Source organism: Myxine glutinosa, chromosome 5 (genome assembly GCF_964187855.1).
Source record: "Myxine glutinosa chromosome 5, kmMyxGlut1.1, whole genome shotgun sequence".
Taxonomy (NCBI): Eukaryota; Metazoa; Chordata; class Myxini; order Myxiniformes; family Myxinidae; genus Myxine; species Myxine glutinosa.
The window spans coordinates 54,296,739-54,319,861 of NC_136265.1; the positions used below are offsets into that span (position 1 = coordinate 54,296,739).

The 23,123-nt window shown below is 47.0% G+C and overlaps 3 protein-coding genes across 4 annotated transcripts in view; 2 read left to right on the forward strand and 1 right to left on the reverse strand.

Annotated features, from left to right (window-relative positions):
- Positions 1-4,117, forward strand: part of LOC137428605 (retinal guanylyl cyclase 2) — a 30,161-nt gene extending 26,044 nt beyond the window's left edge. Inside the window, exon 16 of the mRNA XM_078778078.1 lies at positions 2,751-4,117. Coding sequence (XP_078634204.1) covers positions 2,751-2,759 — 9 coding nt within the window. The 3' untranslated portion in view covers positions 2,760-4,117. The remainder of the gene's footprint in view (positions 1-2,750) is intronic.
- The window catches only part of LOC144892275 (uncharacterized), a 341,101-nt gene that overhangs the window by 179,320 nt on the left and 138,658 nt on the right, over positions 1-23,123 (reverse strand). The window lies entirely within an intron of this gene.
- On the forward strand, positions 10,570-17,339 carry LRRC32 (leucine rich repeat containing 32). 2 transcript variants are annotated; one of them, XR_010984512.2, is made up of 4 exons: positions 10,570-10,787; positions 10,917-11,055; positions 12,888-14,947; positions 16,237-17,339. XR_010984512.2 is itself a non-coding variant. In XM_078778079.1 (3 exons), the coding sequence occupies exons 2-3, from the start codon at positions 10,930-10,932 to the stop codon at positions 14,892-14,894; spliced, it is 2,133 nt and encodes a 710-aa protein (XP_078634205.1). In that variant the 5' UTR covers positions 10,570-10,786; positions 10,917-10,929; the 3' UTR covers positions 14,895-16,193. The 2 variants fall into 2 exon arrangements, 1 of the variants encoding a protein (XP_078634205.1); XM_078778079.1 differs by lacking the exon at positions 16,237-17,339 and having other exon boundaries at positions 10,570-10,786; positions 12,888-16,193.

The window sequence follows — 23,123 nt, forward strand, 5'->3', positions numbered from 1 at the left end:
CCCTCTCTCAATCTCTCAATCACTGTCAATCTCTCCCTCTCTCAATCTCTCCCTCTCTCAATCACTGTCAATCTCTCCCTCTCTCAATCTCTCCCTCTCTCAATCACTGTCAATCTCTCCCTCTGTCAATCTCTCCCTCTCTCTATCACTGTCAAACTCTCCCTCTCTCGATCTCTGTCAATCTCTCCCTCTCTCCCTCTCTCAATCACTATCAATCTCTCCCTCTCTCAATCTCTCCCTCTCTCAATCACTGTCAATCTCACCCTCTCTCAATCTCTCCCTCTCTCAATCACTGTCAATCTCTCCCTCTGTCAATCTCTCCCTCTCTCTATCACTGTCAATCTCTCCCTCTCTCAATCTCTCAATATCTCTCTCTCTCTCTCTCTATATCTCTCTCTCTCTCTCTCTCCCTCTCTCTCTCTCTCTCTCTCTCTCTCTCTCTCTCTCTCTCTCTCTCTCTCTCTCTCTCTCTCTCTCTATCTCTATCTCTATCTCTATCTCTATCTCTATCTCTATCTCTATCTCTATCTCTATCTCTATCTCACCCTCATAGCCTGGTGTTGGCTTAGCGGTCAGGGTGCCGGCTTGGGATCCGAGGATCCTGGGTTCGAATCCCGGTCGATCGCTAAATTAACACCAGGGGGGTTCACTCAGCCTGTCATCCTCACAAGATCGGCAAATTGAGTACCAGCTTGCTGGGATGAATGATCCCGGTGTGTACCCCGGTTTAGAATAGGTACACCATATCCCTGCGCATCGTAAGAGGCGACTAAGGGTTGGTGCCAGGAAGGGCATCCGGCCATAAAAACATTGCCTCAACCAGGGAACCATGATTGTCATGGGGCCCGCAAGGCTAACCCCCGCCCTAGCGGGGAAAATGGCCTTAAAACGATCATTCATTCATTCATTTCATTCTCAATCTCCCCCTCTCCCTCTCTCAATCTCTCCCTCTCTCAATCTCGCCCTCTCTCAATCTCTCCCTCTCTCAATCTCTCCCTCTCTCAATCTCTCCCGCTCTCTCAATCTCTCCCGCTCTCTCAATCTCTCCCTCTCTCAATCTCTCCCTCTGTCAATCTCTCCCTCTGTCAATCTCTCCCCCTCTCTCCCTCTGTCAATATCTCTCCCTCTGTCAATATCTCTCCCTCTGTCAATATCTCTCCCTCTCTCAATCTCTCCCTCTGTCAATCTCTCCCTCTGTCAATCTCTCCCTCTGTCAATCTCTCCCTCTGTCAATCTCTCCCCCTCTCAATCACCGTCAATCTCTCTCCCTCTGTCAATATCTCTCCCTCTCTCAATCTCTCCATCTCTCAATCTCTCCCTCTCTCAATCTCTCCGTCTCTCAATCTCCCCCTCTCTCAATCACTCCCTCTCTCAATCTCTCCTCTCTCAATCTCTCCGTCTCTCCCTCTCTCAATCTCTCCCTCTCTCAATCTCTCCGTCTGGCAATCTCTCCCTCTCTCAATCTCTCCGTCTCTCAATCTCTCCGTCTCTCAATCTCTCAATCTCTCCCTCTCTCAATCTCTCACTCTCTCAATCTCTCCGTCTCTCAATCTCTCCCTCTGTCAATCTCTCCCTCTCTCAAAGTCTCCGTCTGTCAATCTCTCCGTCTCTCAATCTCTCCCTCTCTCAATCTCTCCCTCTCTCTCAATCTCTCCCTCTCTCAATCTCTCCCTCTCTCCCAATCACTCCCTCTGTCAATCTCTCCATCTCTCAATCTCTCCCTCTCTCAATCTCTCCCTCTCTCAATCTCTCCCTCTCTCAATCTCTCCCTCTCTCAATCTCTCCATCTCTCCCTCTCTCAATCTCTCCCTCTCTCAATCTCTCCCTCTCTCAATCACTCTCAATCTCTCCCTCTCTCAATCTCTCCTTCTCTCAATCTCTCCCTCTCTCAATCTCTCCCTCTCTCAATCTCTCCCTCTCTCAATCTCTCCCTCTCTCAATCTCTCCCTCTCTCAATCTCTCCCTCTCTCAATCACTCTCAATCTCTCCCTCTCTCAATCTCTCCTTCTCTCAATCTCTCCCTCTCTCAATCTCTCCCTCTCTCAATCTCTCCCTCTCTCAATCTCTCCCTCTCTCAATCACTCTCAATCTCTCCCTCTCTCAATCTCTCCTTCTCTCAATCTCTCCGTCTCTCAATCTCTCCCTCTCTCAATCTCTCCCTCTCTCTCAATCTCTCCCTCTCTCAATCTCTCCCTCTCTCCCAATCACTCCCTCTGTCAATCTCTCCATCTCTCAATCTCTCCCTCTCTCAATCTCTCCCTCTCTCAATCTCTCCCTCTCTCAATCTCTCCCTCTCTCAATCTCTCCCTCTCTCAATCTCTCCGTCTCTCCCTCTCTCAATCACTCTCAATCTCTCCCTCTCTCAATCTCTCCTTCTCTCAATCTCTCCCTCTCTCAATCTCTCCCTCTCTCAATCTCTCCCTCTCTCAATCTCTCCCTCTCTCAATCACTCTCAATCTCTCCCTCTCTCAATCTCTCCTTCTCTCAATCTCTCCCTCTCTCAATCTCTCCCTCTCTCAATCTCTCCCTCTCTCAATCACTCTCAATCTCTCCCTCTCTCAGTCTCTCCCTCTCTCAATCACTCTCAATCTCTCCCTCTCTCAATCTCTCCCTCTCTCAATCACTCTCAATCTCTCCCTCTCTCAGTCTCTCCCTCTCTCAATCCCTCCTTCTCTCAATTTCTAGTTTAAAATATAATAACGAGGAAGAAAAGTGACCAATTGTCATGTATATGCCCCCTTCTCCCCCAGTGCTCATAGAAGATGTATACATGCATATATGTGTTTGTATATATATATATACATTCATACATATGCAGGATGGTGTACTCTGCAGCTGACCGGAAGAGGTGGAGAGGACAACAATTTGAGCAGAGAATGACAAATAAGGAAACATGGCTTTGGCCCATCTTCCTTCCACCTGGTTGTTACACGTCAACCCTCGGTCCCACCATAAAAGGGGATACGACGCCGGACGATGTCTGTCGGAGGTCAGCTTGTGGACTTTGAACTTGCGTTCATTGCAGCTATTTATGACGTCACATCCTACCAAGCACATGCTCGTTCCATCGCCCATCATGGAGGTGCATGGAAGATGCATCACCCTTACTGAGCCAGGCACCTGGATTGGCCTTATGACTTTGGCTAACTGGTGTGATCCCGGCCTTAAAGGTCCCGGTCACTCGAGATGAAGAACCTTACGAGGTACAGAGAGAGATTGAGAGGACTCGAACCGTACAACGCCTCAGAACCCTCCACTGCCACACCGTCTGGTGCATTTGGCACGGGCGAGTTACAAGCGATTTGTACATTATGTCCGAGCATCCCCAAGTCATCCCCAATCACTGTTCGATCTGAGGAACGATCGGTATATAAATATTTTAAGCGATCAAATCATTTCAAAGTTGTTATAAGCATAAATATCGACACCCCACACCTGGTCCATGGTGTTTCCCGCCAAATTTGTGTTTGCCTTACAATGCCCACGTAAGCATTTGCTGTTATTAATTTATTTTTGCCCACTGGGGCACAGTGTCTTTCACTTGGGGATAGACGAAGGACCTCTTCGGTGATACAAATTGACTGTACCACCAGGTGTTGTTACCCCACGTGCGCGAAACGATGAGTGGGGTTCAGCAATTGGTTCACTTGTCCACAAACGTCAGTTTATGATCGAGGAACAGTTTATTTAAATTTAGTGTTATATTTTGTACACAAATCTGCAGTTTAACTGTACTTTGGCTCTGAATTTGTGAATTACTTTTGAAATTCGTGAATCATGCGGAGGAATGTAATGAGATAATTTTTACTCTGTCTAGCAGTGGCGGATTAACACACTGGCATGCAGGGCACGTGCCCAGGTCCCCCGCCCGGACAGAGTCGTGCAACCCAATCATGGGGCCCCGAGATCACAGTGTCTGCCTGTCTAGCAGGGAAAAAAAATTGAAAATCATTCCAATCAGGAAACGTTTTGTATTTAATGACGTCATAAAAGACACAAACAACAGGCACAAATAACTGTGTTTTAAACAAGGTGGTGTAAAAGATGCTGCATCAACGGCGGTAAACTTCAGAATTTTTTAAAATCGTTTTTTCTTGAAATAAATTTTATACTTGAACACTGTTGACCACAAATCGCCTTTTTGACACTTACAAAACCCCTTCTGTTTAGCAGGGCTTGGACAAAATATTACGGCATTTCACGTCATCCCGGCCAATCAAATTTGCCGCTCGCTGACCCCGGCCACGTCTTTGTTTCTCAAGGGTATTGAGGTCCTCTATGAACTTGGCAGTTAACGAATTGTGTTTGGTCAAACCCTTCTTACTTATTAGTTTACGGCTATTTATTTACTTTGTACTCGTGGAGGGTAAATGGAGTTTAGGAAGAGATGGGCAGATGATAAGAAAGAGGAAGGAGTGTAGGAGGGTAGGAGGGTGGGCGAAGAAAAGGGAAAGAATCTGAGGAGGAGATAGGCCAAGGGTAAGGGTAGGAAAAGGAAAGGGCATGCAGGGAACGTATACTCACATACATAATAAATGGGTGGCCCGTTTTATGAATCCCACTCTGTGTAATCGATTACCAGACTGCATATATGTAAAGTATAATGGGGTGGGAGTTCATAGGTTATTGATATGTTGAGGAGGGGGGGGGGGGGTCAAAGGTTGCTGATATTGTAAATGAAAAATCTCATATTCTCGAACAAGGTTACCTGTTTAAGTCGAGCTTGACGAATGGCACAATAAACTGAATGTAATAAAGACATGTAAATAAATGTGAATACACCGTCATGTTCCTGTCATGCTTTGCTCATTGCGTGTAATAGTCCAACATCAGGTTCGGACCATGCACGTAATAGTCCCACATCAGGTTCGGACCATGCATGTAATATTCCCATGTCTAGTTCGGACCATGCATGTAATACGTAATAGTCCCACGTCGGGTTCGGACCATGCATGTAATAGTCCCATGTCAAGTTCGAACCATGCATGTAATAGTCCCATGTCTAGTTCGGACCATGCATGTAATACTCCCATGTCCAGTTCGGACCATGCATGTAATAGTCCCACGTCGGGTTCGGACCATGCATGTAATAGTCCCTTGTCTAGTTCGGACCATTCATGTAATATTCCCATGTCTAGTTCAGACCATGCATGTAATATTCCCATGTCTAGTTCGGACCATGCATGTAATAGTCCCACGTCGGGTTCGGACCATGCATGTAATAGTCCCATGTCTAGTTTGGACCATGCATGTAATCGTCCCTTGTCTAGTTCGAGCCATGCATGTAATAGTCCCATGTCTAGTTCGGACCATGCATGTAATCGTCCCACATCGGGTTCAGACCATGCATGTAATAGTCCCTTGTCTAGTTCGGACCATGCATGTAATATTCCCATGTCTAGTTCGGACCATGCATGTAATATTCCCATGTCTAGTTCGGACCATGCATGTAATAGTCCCACGTCGGGTTCGGACCATGCACGTAATAGACCCATGTCTAGTTCGGACCATGCATGTAATAGTCCCATGTCGGGTTCGGACCATGCATGTAATCGTCCCATGTCTAGTTCGGACCATGCATGTAATAGTCCCACGTCGAGTTCGGACCATGCATGTAATATTCCCATGTCTAGTTCGGACCATGCATGTAATAGTCCCACGTCGGGTTCGGACCATGCACGTAATAGTCCCATGTCTAGTTCGGACGATGCATGTAATAGTCCCACATCAGGTTCGGACCATGCATGTAATAGTCCCTTGTCTAGTTCGGACCATGCATGTAATAATAGTCCCTTGTCTAGTTCGGACCATGCATGTAATCGTCCCACATCGGGTTCAGACCATGCATGTAATAGTCTCTTGTCTAGTTCGGACCATGCATGTAATATTCCCATGTCTAGTTCGGACCATGCATGTAATGGTCCCACGTCGGGTTCGGACCATGCACGTAATAGTCCCATGTCTAGTTCGGACCATGCATGTAAACGGCCCACGTCGGGTTCAGACCATGCATGTAATAATCCCATGTCTAGTTCGGACCATGCCTGTAATAGTCCCTTGTGTAGTTCGGACCATGCATGTAATAGTCCCTTGTCTAGTTCGGACCATGCATGTAATCGTCCCATGTCTAGTTCGGACCATGCATGTAACAGTCCCTTGTCTAGTTTGGACCATGCATGTAATAGTCCCACGTCGAGTTCGGACCATGCATGTAATATTCCCATGTCTAGTTCGGACCATGCATGTAATAGTCCCACGTCGGGTTCGGACCATGCATGTAATAGTCCCTTGTCTAGTTCGGACCATGCATGTAATGGTCCCACGTCGGGTTCGGACCATGCATGTAATAGTCCCATTTCTAGTTCGGACCATGCATGTAATAGTCCCTTGTGTAGTTCGGACCATGCATGTAATCGGCCCACGTCGGGTTCGGACCATGCACGTAATAGTCCCATGTCTAGTTCGGACCATGCATGTAATCGGCCCACGTCGGGTTCGGACCATGCATGTAATAGTCCCATTTCTAGTTCGGACCAAGCATGTAATAGTCCCTTGTGTAGTTCGGACCATGCATGTAATCGGCCCACGTCGGGTTCGGACCATGCACGTAATAGTCCCATGTCTAGTTCGGACCATGCATGTAATCGGCCCACGTCGGGTTCGGACCATGCATGTAATAGTCCCATGTCTAGTTCAGACCATGCATGTAATAGTCCCTTGTCTAGTTCGGACCATGCATGTAACAGTCCCTTGTCTAGTTCGGACCATGCATGTAACAGTCCCATGTCTAGTTCGGACCATGCATACAATAGTCCCATGTCTAGTTCGGACCATGCATGTAATAGTCCCTTGTCTAGTTCGGACCATGCATGTAATAGCCCCACGTCGGGTTCGGACCATGCATGAAATAGTCCCATGTCGAGTACGGACCATGCATGTAATAGTCCCACATGGGGTTCGGACCATGCATGTAATAGCCCCACGTTGGGTTCGGACAATTCTTCCTTTATTTTGGAAGATCGATCTTACCAATTCCAACCACATTTCTTTGAGCAAGATAACTCAGGTTCCAGTGCTGATGACCCAAGAACGATCACACGGTATCCTTCATAAAGAGAAGGCCATTGTGTGCCGGTATTGTGGCCAGATTCCAAATTCCTTCCCTGATTGCCGTAACGAAGCCAGGAGCAATCCAGCCGGAAGATCCACCTTAAACGACTTCCACAACTACTCCAAGCCCTCCACGATAATGGGATGGATGACTACCAAGTGAGCACCAGGGGGCGACACCCTACCGACTAAACAACGGGAACAATGGACTTTTATTCGGACATTCTGTCAAAATCGACGTGTCAATAAGTGCCATATATTTATTGCATATCATATATACGGTATGTATGTATGTAAGTATGTATGTATGTATGTATGTATGTATGTATACCGTATACATATATAATATAAAAAGCTCTTTCTAACCAGTAAGTGACTGACTTACTGATATTAATGTTCGGTACCTAGAGTTGATATTTTGAAGTTGAAGTTGATATTTGGCTTGCCGACGGACATCGAAGCCGGTACACTGGGAAAAATTACAACTGTCGGAAAGCGTCCGCAAATTAAAATGTACATTAAAAAAACGTAAACGCATAAGTAACCCCCCCCCCCCCCCCAAAAACCTCAATCAATATCTAGCATTTGAAAATTGTAATTTCTATGACTGCAAACGGTGAAATAAACATGACAATAATGTCCGTAAATGAAAAAAAGAAAAAACGTCCGTAAATGAAAATTTATGTAAATGACCGTAAACGTTTCCGTAAAACAAAAATACACAAACAAAAAAAGTCCATCAATATCTAGCATTTGAAAATTGTAATTTTTATAACCGTAAACTGTGAAGTAAACATGCCAATAATGTCCGTAAATGAACAAAAAAAAGAGTCCGCAAATGAAAATTTACGTTAGAAACCCAAAACGCTTCCGTAAAAAACAAGCAACCTCAATCGATATCTAGCATTTGAAAGTTGTAATTTCTATAACTGTAAGTAAACTGTGAAGTAAACATGACAATAATGTCTGTAAATGAAAAAAAGAAAAAACGTCCGTAAATGAAAATTTATGTAAATAACCATAAACGCGTTCGTAAAAAAAAAAAAAAACCCTCATCGATATGTAGCATTTGAAAATTGTAATCTTATTATAATCGAGCAAACGTATATGGTGATGCACGTCGTTATGTTTACTAGGGCATGCCCGTACTATATATATGCCCGTACTATATATCTATCTAAAATTATATCCCCCCCCTCTATTTACATGAAATGGTTTGGTTCATTCGCAACGCCAAAGCGAACGGCGAACGGCTTGCGAGTACAGTGACAATCCCCCCCCTCTATTTACATGAATGGTTTGGTCCATTCGCAACGACCACAGAACCCCCCCCTCTATTTACATGCAATGGTTTGGTCCAAAGCGAACGGCTTCCGGAGTTTGGTAAAGCAATCGCCATCGCGTACACAAACGCGCAGGAAAGCGAATGAATCGCAAATTCGTTTTTATTAGTTTTAAAACATCGTTTAACGCCAACATAGCGCCAACATAGTTTGCAAACGTGAAATAAATGAATACGCTCTCAAATGTGCCATCCGAGGCAGAGTGTGTCCGCCACGTTCGGCACACGCGCTAGTTCGCTGCTCTCTGATTGGTTGAAGCGTTTTTTGGACATATCTCGGTAAGTAATTGTCCGATTAATATGAAACCTTGAAAAGGCACATCCTCGGGTCCCCAGCAATATACCTGGCAAGTTTCAAGTATATCGGACCCGTGGTTGTCGAGAAACAGCGGTCACAGACAAACAAACACACAGACAGACACACACACACACAGAGATTACTGGAATTATAGATAGATATGCGACGAAACGTCTTCTTCTTCTTCAAGTAAAATACCACCCTCTTAATTGACCCTCTTAATTGCGTTAAGACTGCTGTATGAATTGCGTGTTAATTGTGTGTACCCTCAGACCTTTGACGACCTTTCAATTCCCCCAAGACCCTTCAGACCACCAAGACTGCTGAAGACCCAAAATACCCTGAAGACCCCGAAGACCCAAAACACCCAAAGACCCAAAATACCCTTCAAGGCCGTGAGGCTCAAAAAGACCCTGAATACCTAAAAACCCAAAACACCCCAAAGACCCAAAACCCCCCGAAGACCCAAAACCCCCCGAAGACCCAAAACACCCCGAAGACCCAAAACACCCCGAAGACCCAAAACACCCCGAAGACCCAAAACACCCCGAAGACCCAAAACACCCCGAAGACCCAAAACACGCCGAAGACCCAAAACACCCCGAAGACCCAAAACACCCAAAACACCCAGAAGACCCAAAACACTCAGAAGACCCAAAATACCATGAAGACCACAAAGACCCTTCAGACCAAAAAGACCCTTAAATACCCCAAATAACCAAAACACCCCAAATACTCAAAGACCCAGAGGAAACAAAAGACCCTTAAGACTCAAAAGCCTCTGAAGACACCAAAGACCCAAAAGACCTCGAAGACCCAAAATACCCTTAAATTCCCAGAGGATCCAAAAGACCCTGAAGACCCAAAACACAATGAAGACCCAAAATACACCGAAATGGTCAAATATGCCTACCCCTCTGAAACGACGTGTGGTGAGGCGTGCGGAGCGCGCCGATTCACGCTGGTTTATATAACTGTAAACTGTGAAATAAAAATTTCAATGAAAATTTACGTAAAAACTGTAAATGCGTCCATATAATAACTAAATAAATCCTAAGTTTCTATCCAGCAGGAGGTCGGTGATGCTTGCTTATAACCATAAAGCTTATATTTATTATGTACGTAACTTTACGTGCATTAATAATTTATTATCATCATTACCAGATGAACTAGAACGGGCACTCGGTAGAGCGCATACCTTCGCCGCAGCTACTGTTCTGTACTTGGCATGGGAGTGTAGGGAACAGAACAGTGAACAGTTTTGACCTTTTCGTGACCTTGACCTTGACCTTTGACCCGATTGCTCCCAAAATCTAATCAAATGTGTCCCGTATAATAACCAATCATCCCACCAAATTTCATGCAATTCGGTTGAATACTTTTTGAGTTATGCGAATAACATACACACACACACACACACACAGACATACAAATAAATACACAGCGATCAAAACATAACCTTCCGCTTTTGCGAAGGTAATGAATGATCCCGGGTATCGTGGTGCTGGTGCCCATCAGCCTGAACCTTCGCCGTGGACAGGGTACAGGAGCACAAGGGCCTGCTCTTTTCGAGAAGGTACCGTGACATGTTGTAACGCGCCCCCCCCCCCCCACCCCCACCCCTACGACTCACCAGGGTGGCGGTCTTCAGTTTGGTCGGGAGACCCGAATCGAACACAGTCCAGACAGATGGATAGGCAGGCGTGCATACACGTTGTGGGGGGAAAAAAAACCGAGGAATCCCCGCCTCTCGTGGCGTGACGTCATTTGAGCGCCTTTAAATAGCGAACAAACGGAAAAGAGTGCGCGTCGGCGCGGTCGGTCTGCGATGTGAGGTGGTCGGGTGGACAAGCACCGCTGAAGAGGGCAACGTGCGTAAGGACCGAGGGAAGGAGGAGGAGGAGGAGGAGGAGGAGGTGTAATGCGGCGTTGGGGAACCTCCGCAAACATCGAGCGAGTGCACCATGTAAGACTCCCGGGAAGGTCCAGGGGTTAACCCGGGGGGTCTCCATCACCCTCTGCGCCGCCTCGTCCCCCGTAAGTACTGCGGCCGCGCGCGCATTTACGCGCCAAAATTGTGCCACGTGCACGGAGCACGTGCGACCTGACGGTCACTACTAACATCGCGGACCACGACTAACCCACGACCCATCCCCGGTCTCGCAGGCCTCGCTGCAAGATGCGACTCGTCCTGATCTCGGCGCTGCTTTGGTCGCTGCAGTGTCGGTCCAGAGCGACCTTCAGACCCAAAGAAAATGACACCCGGACCACCAGGACTACACTGCACTCCAGCGGCTGCTCCATTGTGAGTATTCACATCAGAGGGTAAAGTGTATGTGGGGGAAGAGGAGCTCAAATTTTCTGTCCTTTTTGATACGTAATAAGTAGATTAGTAGATAGACGTCACGTGGTCCCCAAGGCCTTCTCGGTTGCTATATCTCGGGTTGGGTTCGAGTTCGGTCAATCAGACGGTCCATGTAGTCTGGTTCGGGAATCGAACCCAGGCCGTTCGTTCAACTGGGAGGTACTCCCCGTGGTACTCGGTATTTACCATCCCGTCCATCCGTATCGTTTCTCACAATTATAATTGGACGATGCCATTTGTATGATATACTATACAACGGAATATTGTCAGTTGTCACTGATCACCCTCCGTGGACCTCACCCTCACCAAGTACGTAATAAGTAGACGGGTGCACCTTCCTTCCCAAGAAACGTCGAGGGACCCATCGATTTATTACGTACGCACATTTTGCATTGCAGACCGAATCGTGAAAATGGGGACGAAAGCAGTGCGGGAAGAGGAAATAATTGAGAGCATGTCGCGGGGGTGGTCAAAAGCTCCGCCATATTTGCTTACGTCATAAAAACATGAATAGATGGCTCCGAAGCCTCCTGTCTAATCTGCCCGTGCTACAAGCGTGCTCTCCATTTTTTTTTATCCGCCGTGTTTTGTTAGTCTCACGACTCGTGAGACTACCATGTACCCCCAGACAAACGCCAATTACTTTGTTTTAATTACTTAAACTATTACTATGAGTAGAGTTTGTAAAATGTACTTCACTCTGACACAAGGCAGAGCATGAAACAATGGCAGGAGCTTCACGTCGTCGCTGTCCTCCTCCTCCTCCAATTTCCTGCACATCTGATATAAATTGAGGTCCATTTACTTGTCGCCCCCTACGCCCTCTACGTACATAAAATGATCACAATGAATGCCGAATAATTTTGACTTCATTGTTCCTTTTCTGAACGAAGACCCTCCGCCGAGCGACGTGTTGGGGTTTGGGTTAAGGTTAGAGTTTGGTGTTTTGTCGCCCCCTTCACCCCCTACGTACATGAAATGTTCACAATGAATGAATGATCGTTTTAAGGCCATTTTTCCCCGATATAGCGGGGGTTAGCCTTGCAGGCCCCATGACAATCATGGTTCCCTGTTTGAGGCAATGTGTTTTATGGCCGGATGCCCTTCTTACGCCAACCCTTAGTCGCCTCTTAAGATGCACAGGGATACAGTGGACCTATTCTAAACCGGGGTACACACCGGGATCATTCATCCCGTACTCAATTTGCCGACCTCGGAAGGATGATCAGGCTGAGTCAACCCCCCTGGCGGTTATATGAATTCAGCGATCGACCGGGATTTGAACCTAGGATCCTAGGATCTCAAGCCGGCACCCTAACCGCTAAGCCAACACCAGGCTTCATTGAAAATAATGACTGCAGAATAATTTGACTTAATTGTTCCTTTTCTGAACGCAGACCCTCCGCCGAGCGACGTATTGTTTGGGTTAGGGTTTGGGTTAGGGTCGTGTCACCCTCTAGGTACATGAAATGTTCACAATGAATGCCAAATAATTCAGACTTCATTTTTCCTTTACTGAACGCAGACCCTCTGCGGAGCGACATGTTAGGGTTTGGGTTAGGGTTGTGTCACCCTCTAGGTACATGAAATGTTCACAATGAATGCCAAATAATTCAGACTTCATTTTTCCTTTTCTGAACGCAGACCCTCCGCCGAGCGACGTATTGTTTGGGTTAGGGTTTGGGTTAGGGTCGTGTCACCCTCTAGGTACATGAAATGTTCACAATGAATGCCAAATAATTCAGACTTCATTTTTCCTTTTCTGAACGCAGACCCTCCGCCGAGCGACGTGCAGCAGGAGAGACCTCCACGGGGTACCGGACACGCTTCCTGCGGACACGCTGCACCTGGACGCGTCGGAGAATCGTATTTCGGAGATGTTCGTGAAAACCCTCGTCGGCTATACTCAGCTAGTCACGCTGGACGTGCGCGGCAACGAGCTCGAACACCTCGAGGAGGGCACGTTCGGCTCCTCTAGGGCGCTGCGCGTGCTCGACCTGGCACAGAACCACGTGGGCTCCGCGGAGCACGTCGCCTCGAACGCACGTGCTTTCAGCCGGTCCCTCCGGTCGCTCCAGAAGCTCGATTTGTCGTACAACGATCTGGACGAAGAGGCCGTCGCCCGCTTCCTGGAGCCCCTCTCCTCCTTGGAAACGTTGCACCTCGGTGGGAACATGATCCTGCGCCTGTCCCCGGACATGTTCCGTGGCGCACCGGGACTCCGCGAGCTACACCTGGAGAGGAATCTGCTATTCGAGATCAAGGAAGGAACTTTCTCCGTCGTACCGTACCTGAGCGTACTCAACCTGGCCTACAATTCCCTGCATTGCCTCACTCAGTTCAACTTGACGCGCCTCGTCGTGCTCAACGCGAGCAGCAACAATGTCGAACACTTCCAGAGCGATCACAGTGCAGGACCGTTCATGCTGCGCACCCTTGACCTGTCCCACAACAACATCTTCTTCTTCCCATGGCTGCACGGTCTCGGTGCGCTGCAACACCTGGACCTGGCGTACAATTACATCACGCTGAAGACGTCACGCCGAGATGTGTACGCTCCGTTCGCTCATGAGGCCATGGAGGAGGATGGAGAGTACCGGGTTCTTCACGATGTCCAAGGCGTCGTCATCTCCGGCACCCTGGGCGCTGACCTCTCCTCGCTGCTTACGCTCAATCTCAGCCACAATGCTGTAACTTCCCTACCTGACGGTTTCCTTCATGACTTTCCTTCCCTCAAGAAACTTGACCTGAGCGACAACTGTTTAGAAAACGTCTCTGCTCCTTCGTCGCTCGTTCCGCAGCGCCCGAGGCCACCGTCGCTCGTGTCGCTCGATTTATCGAGGAATTCGTTGCACAATGTCGACACCACCGGTCTCGACGCGCTGCGGCAGCTGAACCTAAGCACGAACTTTATTAGTCACTTCCCACAGTCTTCCCTGCACTCGCTATTCAGCCTGCGCACCCTGGACTTGAATCACAATCCCGTCGGGACTCTGTGTTCCCCGCACGGAGAGCCCCGCGGCACGGCACGCTTCTTCGTTCCGCGTTCCCCGTGCATCTCCGTATTCGACTCCCCGAGCTTGCGAACGCTGAACCTGAGCAATTGCAGCTTGGGACAGATTCCCACGGACGCCTTCCGGGGTACATCCCTGGTGCACCTCGACCTATCTGAAAACGCGAATCTGCAGCCAAGGAACGGGGCCTTCCGTGGCCTAGAGCATTCCTTATCCTCACTGGTGCTGCGCCGCACCACCGTCTCTTTCCATTGGCATGATAGCTTGGACTTTGCAGCGTTCCGCAAGCTGCGGAGCCTCGATCTTTCGGCGAATGATTTGCGCAGTGTCCCCCCTTCGGTGTTCCGCACGTCCGTGCAGTACTTGGACCTGAGTCAGAACGCACTGGTCGACCTCCCGACCGCGCCACTCGACGCTCTCACCCGCAGCCTCCTGAGCGTCAAAATCGGAGGAAACTCCTTCAACTGTTGCCTCCTCGCGTGGGTCGACGTGCTCAAAGATCGCAAGGTCCACGTCACCGATCGTGGTTCGGCCACGTGCAGAGGGCCCGTCGGTGAGCCCGTATCGTTTCCGTTCGGGCACGGGGTGGTCGGCTGTCCGCAAAAAGGGGACGCGCCGCAGGACAAGACTCTCCCGAAAGGAGGCCACCTGGCTGTGCTCACCTTGGTGTCCCTGTGCGTGTTGTGCGTTGGACTCGGAGTGGCGGTGCTGAGCAGCCGACCCGAAGGCCTGCATTCGCTGCTCAGCGATACCTTTGGGCGCTAACCTGTGGATCTTCCATCGTATTGAAGAGCGAAGAACTATTTGCCTGACGAGTCGTGGGTCATTCCATTGTTACCCTCGCCAAAGGAGAGGGTCTTGCATTTGAGTCCGTTTGTCTGTCTGTCTCTGTCTGCACAGAGTAAATATGAGTTATCACTTCAACCGTTGCTCCGATTGACAGGAAATTTTCACGATAGGTGCAACTCCACCTGTCGAATTTTTTAATAATTATGACGTCATAGGTCACGTGGTTCGGCCGTCATCTTAGAAAAACCGAAAAAAATTGCACCTCTATATCTCCGAAAGCGCTGCGTAGAAAAAAATTGAGACATGGCTCATTGTAAAGAACTCTCCATGTGGAATAACATCTGTTAATGATGTCATATTGTCATAGGTGCCTTCATTATGACATCATAATTCGACAAGTACAAAACTTCATCCGATCAAGATGAAATTCCTTGAGCCTAATCTAGAGATAAATTGGTGGAGAAAAAAAAAATGATGACGTCATCGGTCATGTGGTTCGGCCGCCATATTTGTTTTAACACAAAAGTCTTAAACACCACTGAAAACACGTCCTGCCGAGGGTCTGCAATCTCTGATTGCTCTTTCTTGTTTTGTATGCATAAGCTCTCTCACTATTTATCTGCCGTTCGATGAAGGATTACAAACGTTATTGAAGAGATCCGCAAGAAAAAAGACTGTATTTGTTAGTTGGGATCATTTATTTATTGTAATCTCTGGAAACATGAAGGAATTTCTGACTCCTTCCCCCACACACTCCTTTCTCCTGCCAACGTTATTTCCTTTCTCCCACATTCCCTTGCCCTCTGTCCTGTCGATTTTAACTTTTCCTCGTTTTTGGCCTCCCTCGTGCGTACCTAAGAAATAGGTGCCGCCCCTCACCCATACAGCCTGAGCAAGTCAGGTGGAAGTCCCGAGGTCCATGTCTGGGTGCCCGGTTGTTGGGGACCCATTGGCAGTGATGTGTGCAGTATGCCGGATATGGGGCCTTACTATAGATACATGTCTGTTCTTCAAATGGTCAAACAAAGACCGAATGACCTATGAATGGCTGTAGTTGTGGGTTATGTGGTATTTGGCTAAGTTTGTTCGTGAACCTGAAGTCCATGACTAAACTTCCTGACACTACGTGCACTTCGAGGCTGGGCGGTATGGGATGTTGTGCGGAAGTGCGTTTCTTTGAATTTTCGTGAGTTTTCTTTACTCCAAAATGCGTTAATTTAATGTATATATTTTTGCACACACTTTTTTCAAATAAAGTATATTTCTGATGTAAAACTTGCTTTGTTCGTTTTTTTTTTTTCCCCCGTTTGCCATTTAGGCCTGGTAGGATAGTCTCGAAGTACTTGCACCTGCCTTCGAGACGTCCAGCCCGTGTTCGAGTCTTGGCCCGGCTATATACTGCATCAGAGCGGCGACCAGTCAAAGCCCTGGTCCTCACCAAGAAACCACTTCCACACAACCGACGCTCTATACAGAGCGTGGTACAAGACCATCCAAACAACCATTCACCATTCAGTGCTCATGAGACGAACAGCATAGAAGCTGATGATGGAGATTATATGAGAGGCCACAAATAATAAAAACGAGAGAGTTCACACCCCAACGCTGTCTTGAGAAACAAGGCCATGAGCGGGATCCACGAGCAGTCAATTTGATTGATCGAGAAGACATAAAATGTCGTCATATTTTGGTTAAGTACGGCTGAATTGAAGGGTTTTGAAAGTGTCAACAAGACGATTTGTGTACTGCAGTGTTCAAGGATATAATTCTATTTAAATAAAATGAAGATTTTAAGTCTTAGAAAAAAAATTCCGAAAGTTTACCGCCATTGATTCCGCGTCTATTACACCTCCTTATTTAACACGGTGCATTGGTTCTTCCTGCCTGTTGTTTGTGTCCTTTATGACATCCTTAAAAACAGTAGGCTTCTTGTTTGGTTCAAAGTCTGTAATAGGTCTATAACTTGAGAACGGCTGAAGTGATCTAATTCAAACTTGGTACAGGTACGTATAATGATGCAAAGATTAACTGATTCGATTTTGGGGTCCCAAGGTCAAAGGTCAGAGGTCAGGTAAAAATGTGAGAACTTGTGAACAGCTGAAGGGATTTAAATTAAAACTTGGTACAGGTATGTATAATGATATAAACATGAACTGATTAAATTTTGGGCTCAAGAGGTCAGAGGTCAGGTCATGTCAGGTAAAAATGTGATAACTTGAGAACAGTTGAATGGATTTTAAGCAAACTTGTTTGGAATGATTTTCTATTTTGTTTAACTGCTCAACAGGCTGACAGTAAAAATATTATGTCGCTCCTCTGCGTATGCGCGATCGGGCCAAATTCAGAGCCATTGTACTGTTAAACTGCAGGTTCGTTTTCCTAATTAATTTTCCGATTCGGATTCAAAATAAAAAAATTCAATTGAAATTTTGTTGTTCGATCATAAACTGACGACAGAGACAGACAGACAGAAGTGATCCAATTGCTCCCCACTTTTCGCTTCACGTGTGTCGGGTAATACCGTCGATACAAGAAACATCACCAAATTGTTTGTTACCGCCACCACCAAAGGTGGATGGAGGTTATGTTTTCACCTCTGTCTGTTTGTTACTTGCCGGAATAGATTCCGGCAAGTATGTTGGTTGGTTTGTCTGTCCGTCTGTCTGTCTGTTTGTGCGCAGTACTACGTCTATATCGTTGCACATAGCATCGCCATACTTTACACACATATTTGCCTTGCCCTGGAATAGACTGTGCCCAATTTTTAACTCTCTAGGCCCAAGGTCAAGCTCAAGGTCACCCAAAACGATGGTCACCAAATCATTTGCGCCTCCCAATTGAAGCCCCACCCCCCAATTGAAGCCCCGCCCTTAAGGCAGGTACCATTGCTAGTAATATATAATGGCGATACAACAATTTTTACCGCTTTGCTTTGAAGAACGGGAATGAAGGGGGAGGAGCGTGTTAATATCTCTGGTTGAAGGCTTTGGGTGGTGAGGGGGCTTGAAGCCAGATTTTAATCTTACAGCCGCCATGTTGGTGCTCGCCGTCACTGTGATGCGAAGCGAAAGACGCCTCAGAGTTGTCACATTCACAATCGCTATGTCGTATGTACTCCTGATACGTGTTTCCTTCATTGTAAAAACTACCAAGTCAACAGTTAAAAGGATTTTGAGCTGATAGGTGTTACGGCCTTGGCAAGATCGATGGAGACAGCGATCTGTTAGCGTGTACACTGCCCAAATAGCTATGTGGAATTCTCTCATGTAGAGATTGAACCCACGTCGTTTGAACTTTGGCAGAGGTCATTATTTACTTTTAATGATCCAACATGGCCTATAAAAAGGTACATTCCGGCAAGTCCTCGGTCCCTGACCGATTTCTAGTCTGTCTGTCTGTTTGTTTGTGAACAGAATATCTCAAAAAGTTGTGGACGGGTTCGGACGAAATTTGGCAGAGATGTAGCATGTGTGACAAGGACGCAATGATTAGATTTTGGTGAAGATCCGGAATCGGATCCGGCTACTATAATTTTAAAGTGATTCTTCACCATTGGGAGATAGGGCCAAAAACGATACATAGCAGGATATCTCAAAAAGTTGTGGACTGATTTGGACGAAACTTGTTGGACAGGTTGGGTGTCTGACAAGAAAGAATCGTGTCGATGTTGGTGAAGATCTGAATATAGATTCGGATATGAGAATTATTTAATTTTTAAAGTGATTCTTCACCATTGAGTGATATGGCCAACCAGGTGGAGGTATGCTCTGTAGAGTGCCGTTCTAGTTTATTGGTGTCATTCACCTGCCATGGTAATCACTTGTGAGCCATCCTATGAGAAGCTGTGACTTTTAGACGTGTGCGAACGACCTTGCAGGTATGATGTGAGCAAGTTTGGCCGGAGGTCGAAACATGTCATACCACTGAACTCAAGAGATTGTAACTTTTTATTTCTGTGCCACACCCTCCTCGATGTCCGCTCTGCAGAGAAATCCCACACCCAAACCAAATTTGGAAAATTGATAAACCAAAAAAGAAAAGAAAAGATCAATGGAATCTCCCGCATAGAATTTTCAAGATTTTTGGAATCTCCCGCGATGAAGTTGTCTATTGGGCCTATCACTTTCCTATCACAGATGGGTTCGTGGTCTCTGTTTTCTACCACCTCCTTTCTGGTCTTGCACCGTCTGCTCTTCCCGTGCTTTCTCCTCCACCACAGGTTTCTGCAGGGCACACAACCTCCTGGTGAAACCATCTAAATCCAGGATCACTGCTCACCTTAACTCATTTGTTCCTCTTTTTTCCCCACCTGTGGAATCAACTTTTACATCCTCTTCAATCTCATTATTCCCTCCAGATCTTCCAGACAGATATTCACCACCATCTCAGATCGCCCGCAATCCAAAACCATGATCTTTTCTACCCTCGTCAACCCCATCCAAATCCCTCCTCCTTCCAAATTTCCCCTCCTGAGAGTTTCCTTCTGTATCCATCTTGTCCAACCCGTGCGTCCTTTCCTGCCCCCCATTCCTCCCCACACCCATTGTTTGTCCGAGTCTCCCTCTATATTGTCCTTTAACTCAGCTCTTGGTGTCCCCTCTCTTTCTCTACTGTTCCCTCTGGCCTGTTACATCCTGATCTTTTCAGTGGATTAGCTCTTCCATGACCTTGACTCTGTATATACAAAGCAGAGGCCTAATATCACTCTCCTTTCCCTTTTCGTGTCGCATACGTGCTTGTGTTGTGTGTTTAAGGTTTGCAACTTCAATACCATATTGAAATCCATTCTGGCATATGCGTAGGATTGCTTTCATCCGTTTTGGGATGAAAAAAAATTAAAATCCATTTTAATCCAAAATGGCTGAAATATAATTAATTTTGAATTGCACTTCGTGCTCAGGTTTTCACATAACCAATCACTGTTGAGGGTCTGTAGCAAATTTTGTTCCTGCACCAATTGTCGACTCGATCTCCACAGCGGGATTAGTTGTTCGGACACATTGTGCTCAATAATTGCCGCTTGGTCACTCTTGCAACACCAACAGGGTTGCAACTGTCTTGGTCATCAAGACCTGGGTCATGACAGTTGATGCCAATGTCTATAAGAGTCACCCGGATACTGAACACGGAGAGAGGGTTATCGTGTCTGGGTTCGCACTTACATTCCCCAACATTCCCCATTTTTCCAAAAGAAAACGATCTGGCTATTTTGGAATCGCAAGAAGGGCTGTGTGCAGCCATTGTTATAGGCCTGGTGGGGAGAGAGGAGTAGTTAGGGAGTGTGCCTTGCTTCTTCCACGACGTCGCTGATTCATTATTGCAGGAAACCCGCTGATGGAGACGCCAACAATATTCCTTGGCGAGGACGTCCGGTTTGGAAGGCCAGTTCAACTCCCCATGGATGTTGGAACACGTTTTGCTAGAATAAACTTTCCTCTCGCTTCGTAAGAATCTGGGATTCGTTAGGAGAAGCTTGTTTGTAAACCCTCACGATAGAGTCATAGACCAGTTTGGAACACCATCTGCGTATCACCATATGCACAATAAGGGAGGCCTTTTTAACCTCATAAACTGGACTTCCCACATTTCTCCTTTTCCCTATCCTCCGTTTCTCCCAGCTCCAACTTCCTCCTATTTTGTAAGTTTTCTCCATTTTTTCCCTCTTTTTGAAGCAAGTGAGCTTCTCACCGATAAAGGAGGGTCTAGTCCAGGTGTGTCTCTTTCACTACTCTTCTTCTGCAGGCCCTTGTTGAAGGGTCACCTCCCCTTCCAATGGAATCTAGCTGATGTGGTTTCCATCTATGAGAGGAACACGAAGATAGACCCTCTGACCGGTTTGTAGTTGTCTTCCAATAATCAGCAAGGAAATGGATACGATAATCTTGGTAGATCTCGAGGCCGATCTCTTCTCCACCTCTTTAAAAATCAGATCTTCGATTTGGTTTCCACCAGAGACATTCTCCTCAATTGAGGGGTCAGGGCAGTCTCACCGGACATCTCGCGAGCATTTGACACCATCTGGAATCCAGGCCAGATCCTTCTGCCAATGGAATCTGGATTCCTCTCAACTGCAAACGTCACACTCGCAAGCAATGATTAGCCATTGAAAACATCCGTTATCCTACCCCAGTCTCGGAGGCTGGTGTCCCTCAATGAAGAATCTGGAGACGATCCCTTTCAGGATGACCCCTCGGCCTCTTGAGAAAACTGTCTGTTTCACCTTGCTGATGACTACTCTGTACCAGACGGTGCCTCACACCAATGACGAGCAGGCCTGGCTACATCCTTGTCTGCCCATCAGGAGGATATTTGAGGCTGGTCAATCGCTAGACTGTTATTCATTCTCTCAAAATCCCACAGCATTCACTCTGTCTCTTCGTAAAGCCCTACGGCTAACTCTCCAAATGAATTCTGCATTCAACATCAATCTGGCAGAGGTGCAGTCTTTGGAGCTCCTTGTACAAACAATCTGCTGTGACCTTTCCTGATCCGCTCATATATGGAAGCATGTTGGTTTTCCCAGCAGACATGGCTTTCCTTGGCTTCTCTCAGCACCTAAGTGCATCCACAATGCCATGGATTCAGGCTCTCGTCTGTGGGTCGGTGTCTCGAGATCTCACTTGTACCCCTGGAAGCGGTGGCATCCAAGGCCCCGATGCTGATTGAAGTCTATAAACAAGAGGCTGAAGTGTAGGACCTACTCCTTTACCACCACAGGCAGACCATAGGTCTAGCGGTATCCTAGGCCCACACACAGGTGGTCTTGCTGCACCTGCCCTCTTGATCATTACTCATTCTTCAGCCCATCCAGGGCAGACTCACTCAGGTATCATTAACCATCACATTTTTACTCTTTCCTTTGGACAAAATCAGGAAGGCGATTCTACACTCAGTCATGTTCTTCCCTCCGCTTCTTTAAAATAGGAAGTGATCATCATCTCGTCACCAAGGAAGAACTTCAACACACGAGGAGGCCATTAGGCCCATGAAGCCCGAGTAGATTATGATTTGCCAACATATCGATACGATTGTGAACATAGGAAGCAGCTCATACCATTTTTCAAGTCTTTGGTGTGACCGTCGCGTTGGGCTCTTCTCCGAGCCTCGACTTCCGTTCAGCAAAATACCCACCCAGGCCTCCACCGTTGTAGCCGAATGTGAACGTATGTACGTATTATGTAGATGCAGTTTCACACAGGCACACACCAAAAGCCTCAGCTCCAACAGATGAGCTGGAATACCACCAAGGATACCAGACATCAAAGGAACCAGAAAATTCCACTGGATGGATTCCCCAGAAACAGTCGTCGTGCATTGGAAACTGGGAAAGCATGGCAGTCCATCAATGGGTGTCAGACAATAAAACGTGCACCAAGACTAAACATAAATGAAGGAAGTAAGTAAGTTTGCGGGAAGGGAAAGTTTACTTTGGCCGGTGGGCGTTCGAGCCCGTGTGTAGGCAGCCCTGGCTCGACAGCCTGGCGCCGAAGGGTTCGAGTTGGGCAACTGGAATTAAACGGCGTGCTTCGGACACTTTGTAATAAACGTTCAAGGCTCTTTAGCAACGACATCGCCTGAAGTGCATGTCGAGAGATGTGGGTTGTACAAAGCTCATTGGGATTGGAAGGAAAGCTTTTATGTTGTAAATGATAATTGACAAGCACTTTGAGGCTGTTGACAAAGCGATTTTTTACCTGCACAGTGTTGCTCAAGATGCGGTGAGTTGGGAGTGGGCTGGATGGGATGAGCAGGTGTGGCAAGTCTGGAGGTGATTTGGCACTTGAGAAAAATCAGATTCTCTCCTTCAGGCAAGGAAAAAACGCACCGAAAAGGGAACTCAGGCGAGGAAGAAATCCAGAGAATGTGGGACACAAAAGGGATCTTAGGAAAAACTTAATGTACAAGGAAACGAAGGAGGAATGTTTCTGAGAGTCATTCACAACGAGACGATCAAAACTCTTTGGAACTTCCCTAGGGGTGAGGATTCGGTGCTGGGAAAACCATCACAAACGAGCTCTTTTCACCGAGACGTTCGCACATCGCGTGTAGAGTGAGGATGTTGATCATTATAAACGAGGAGCCACCCACACATCTTCACCGCCATTCTTGCATGGGTTATTGTGCACATCAAGGGTGTGTTCAGTTACCAAGTTCAGTTACCATTTGCCGAGGTTTCAAATGGAGTGCTCTACAGGAAACTTGGTA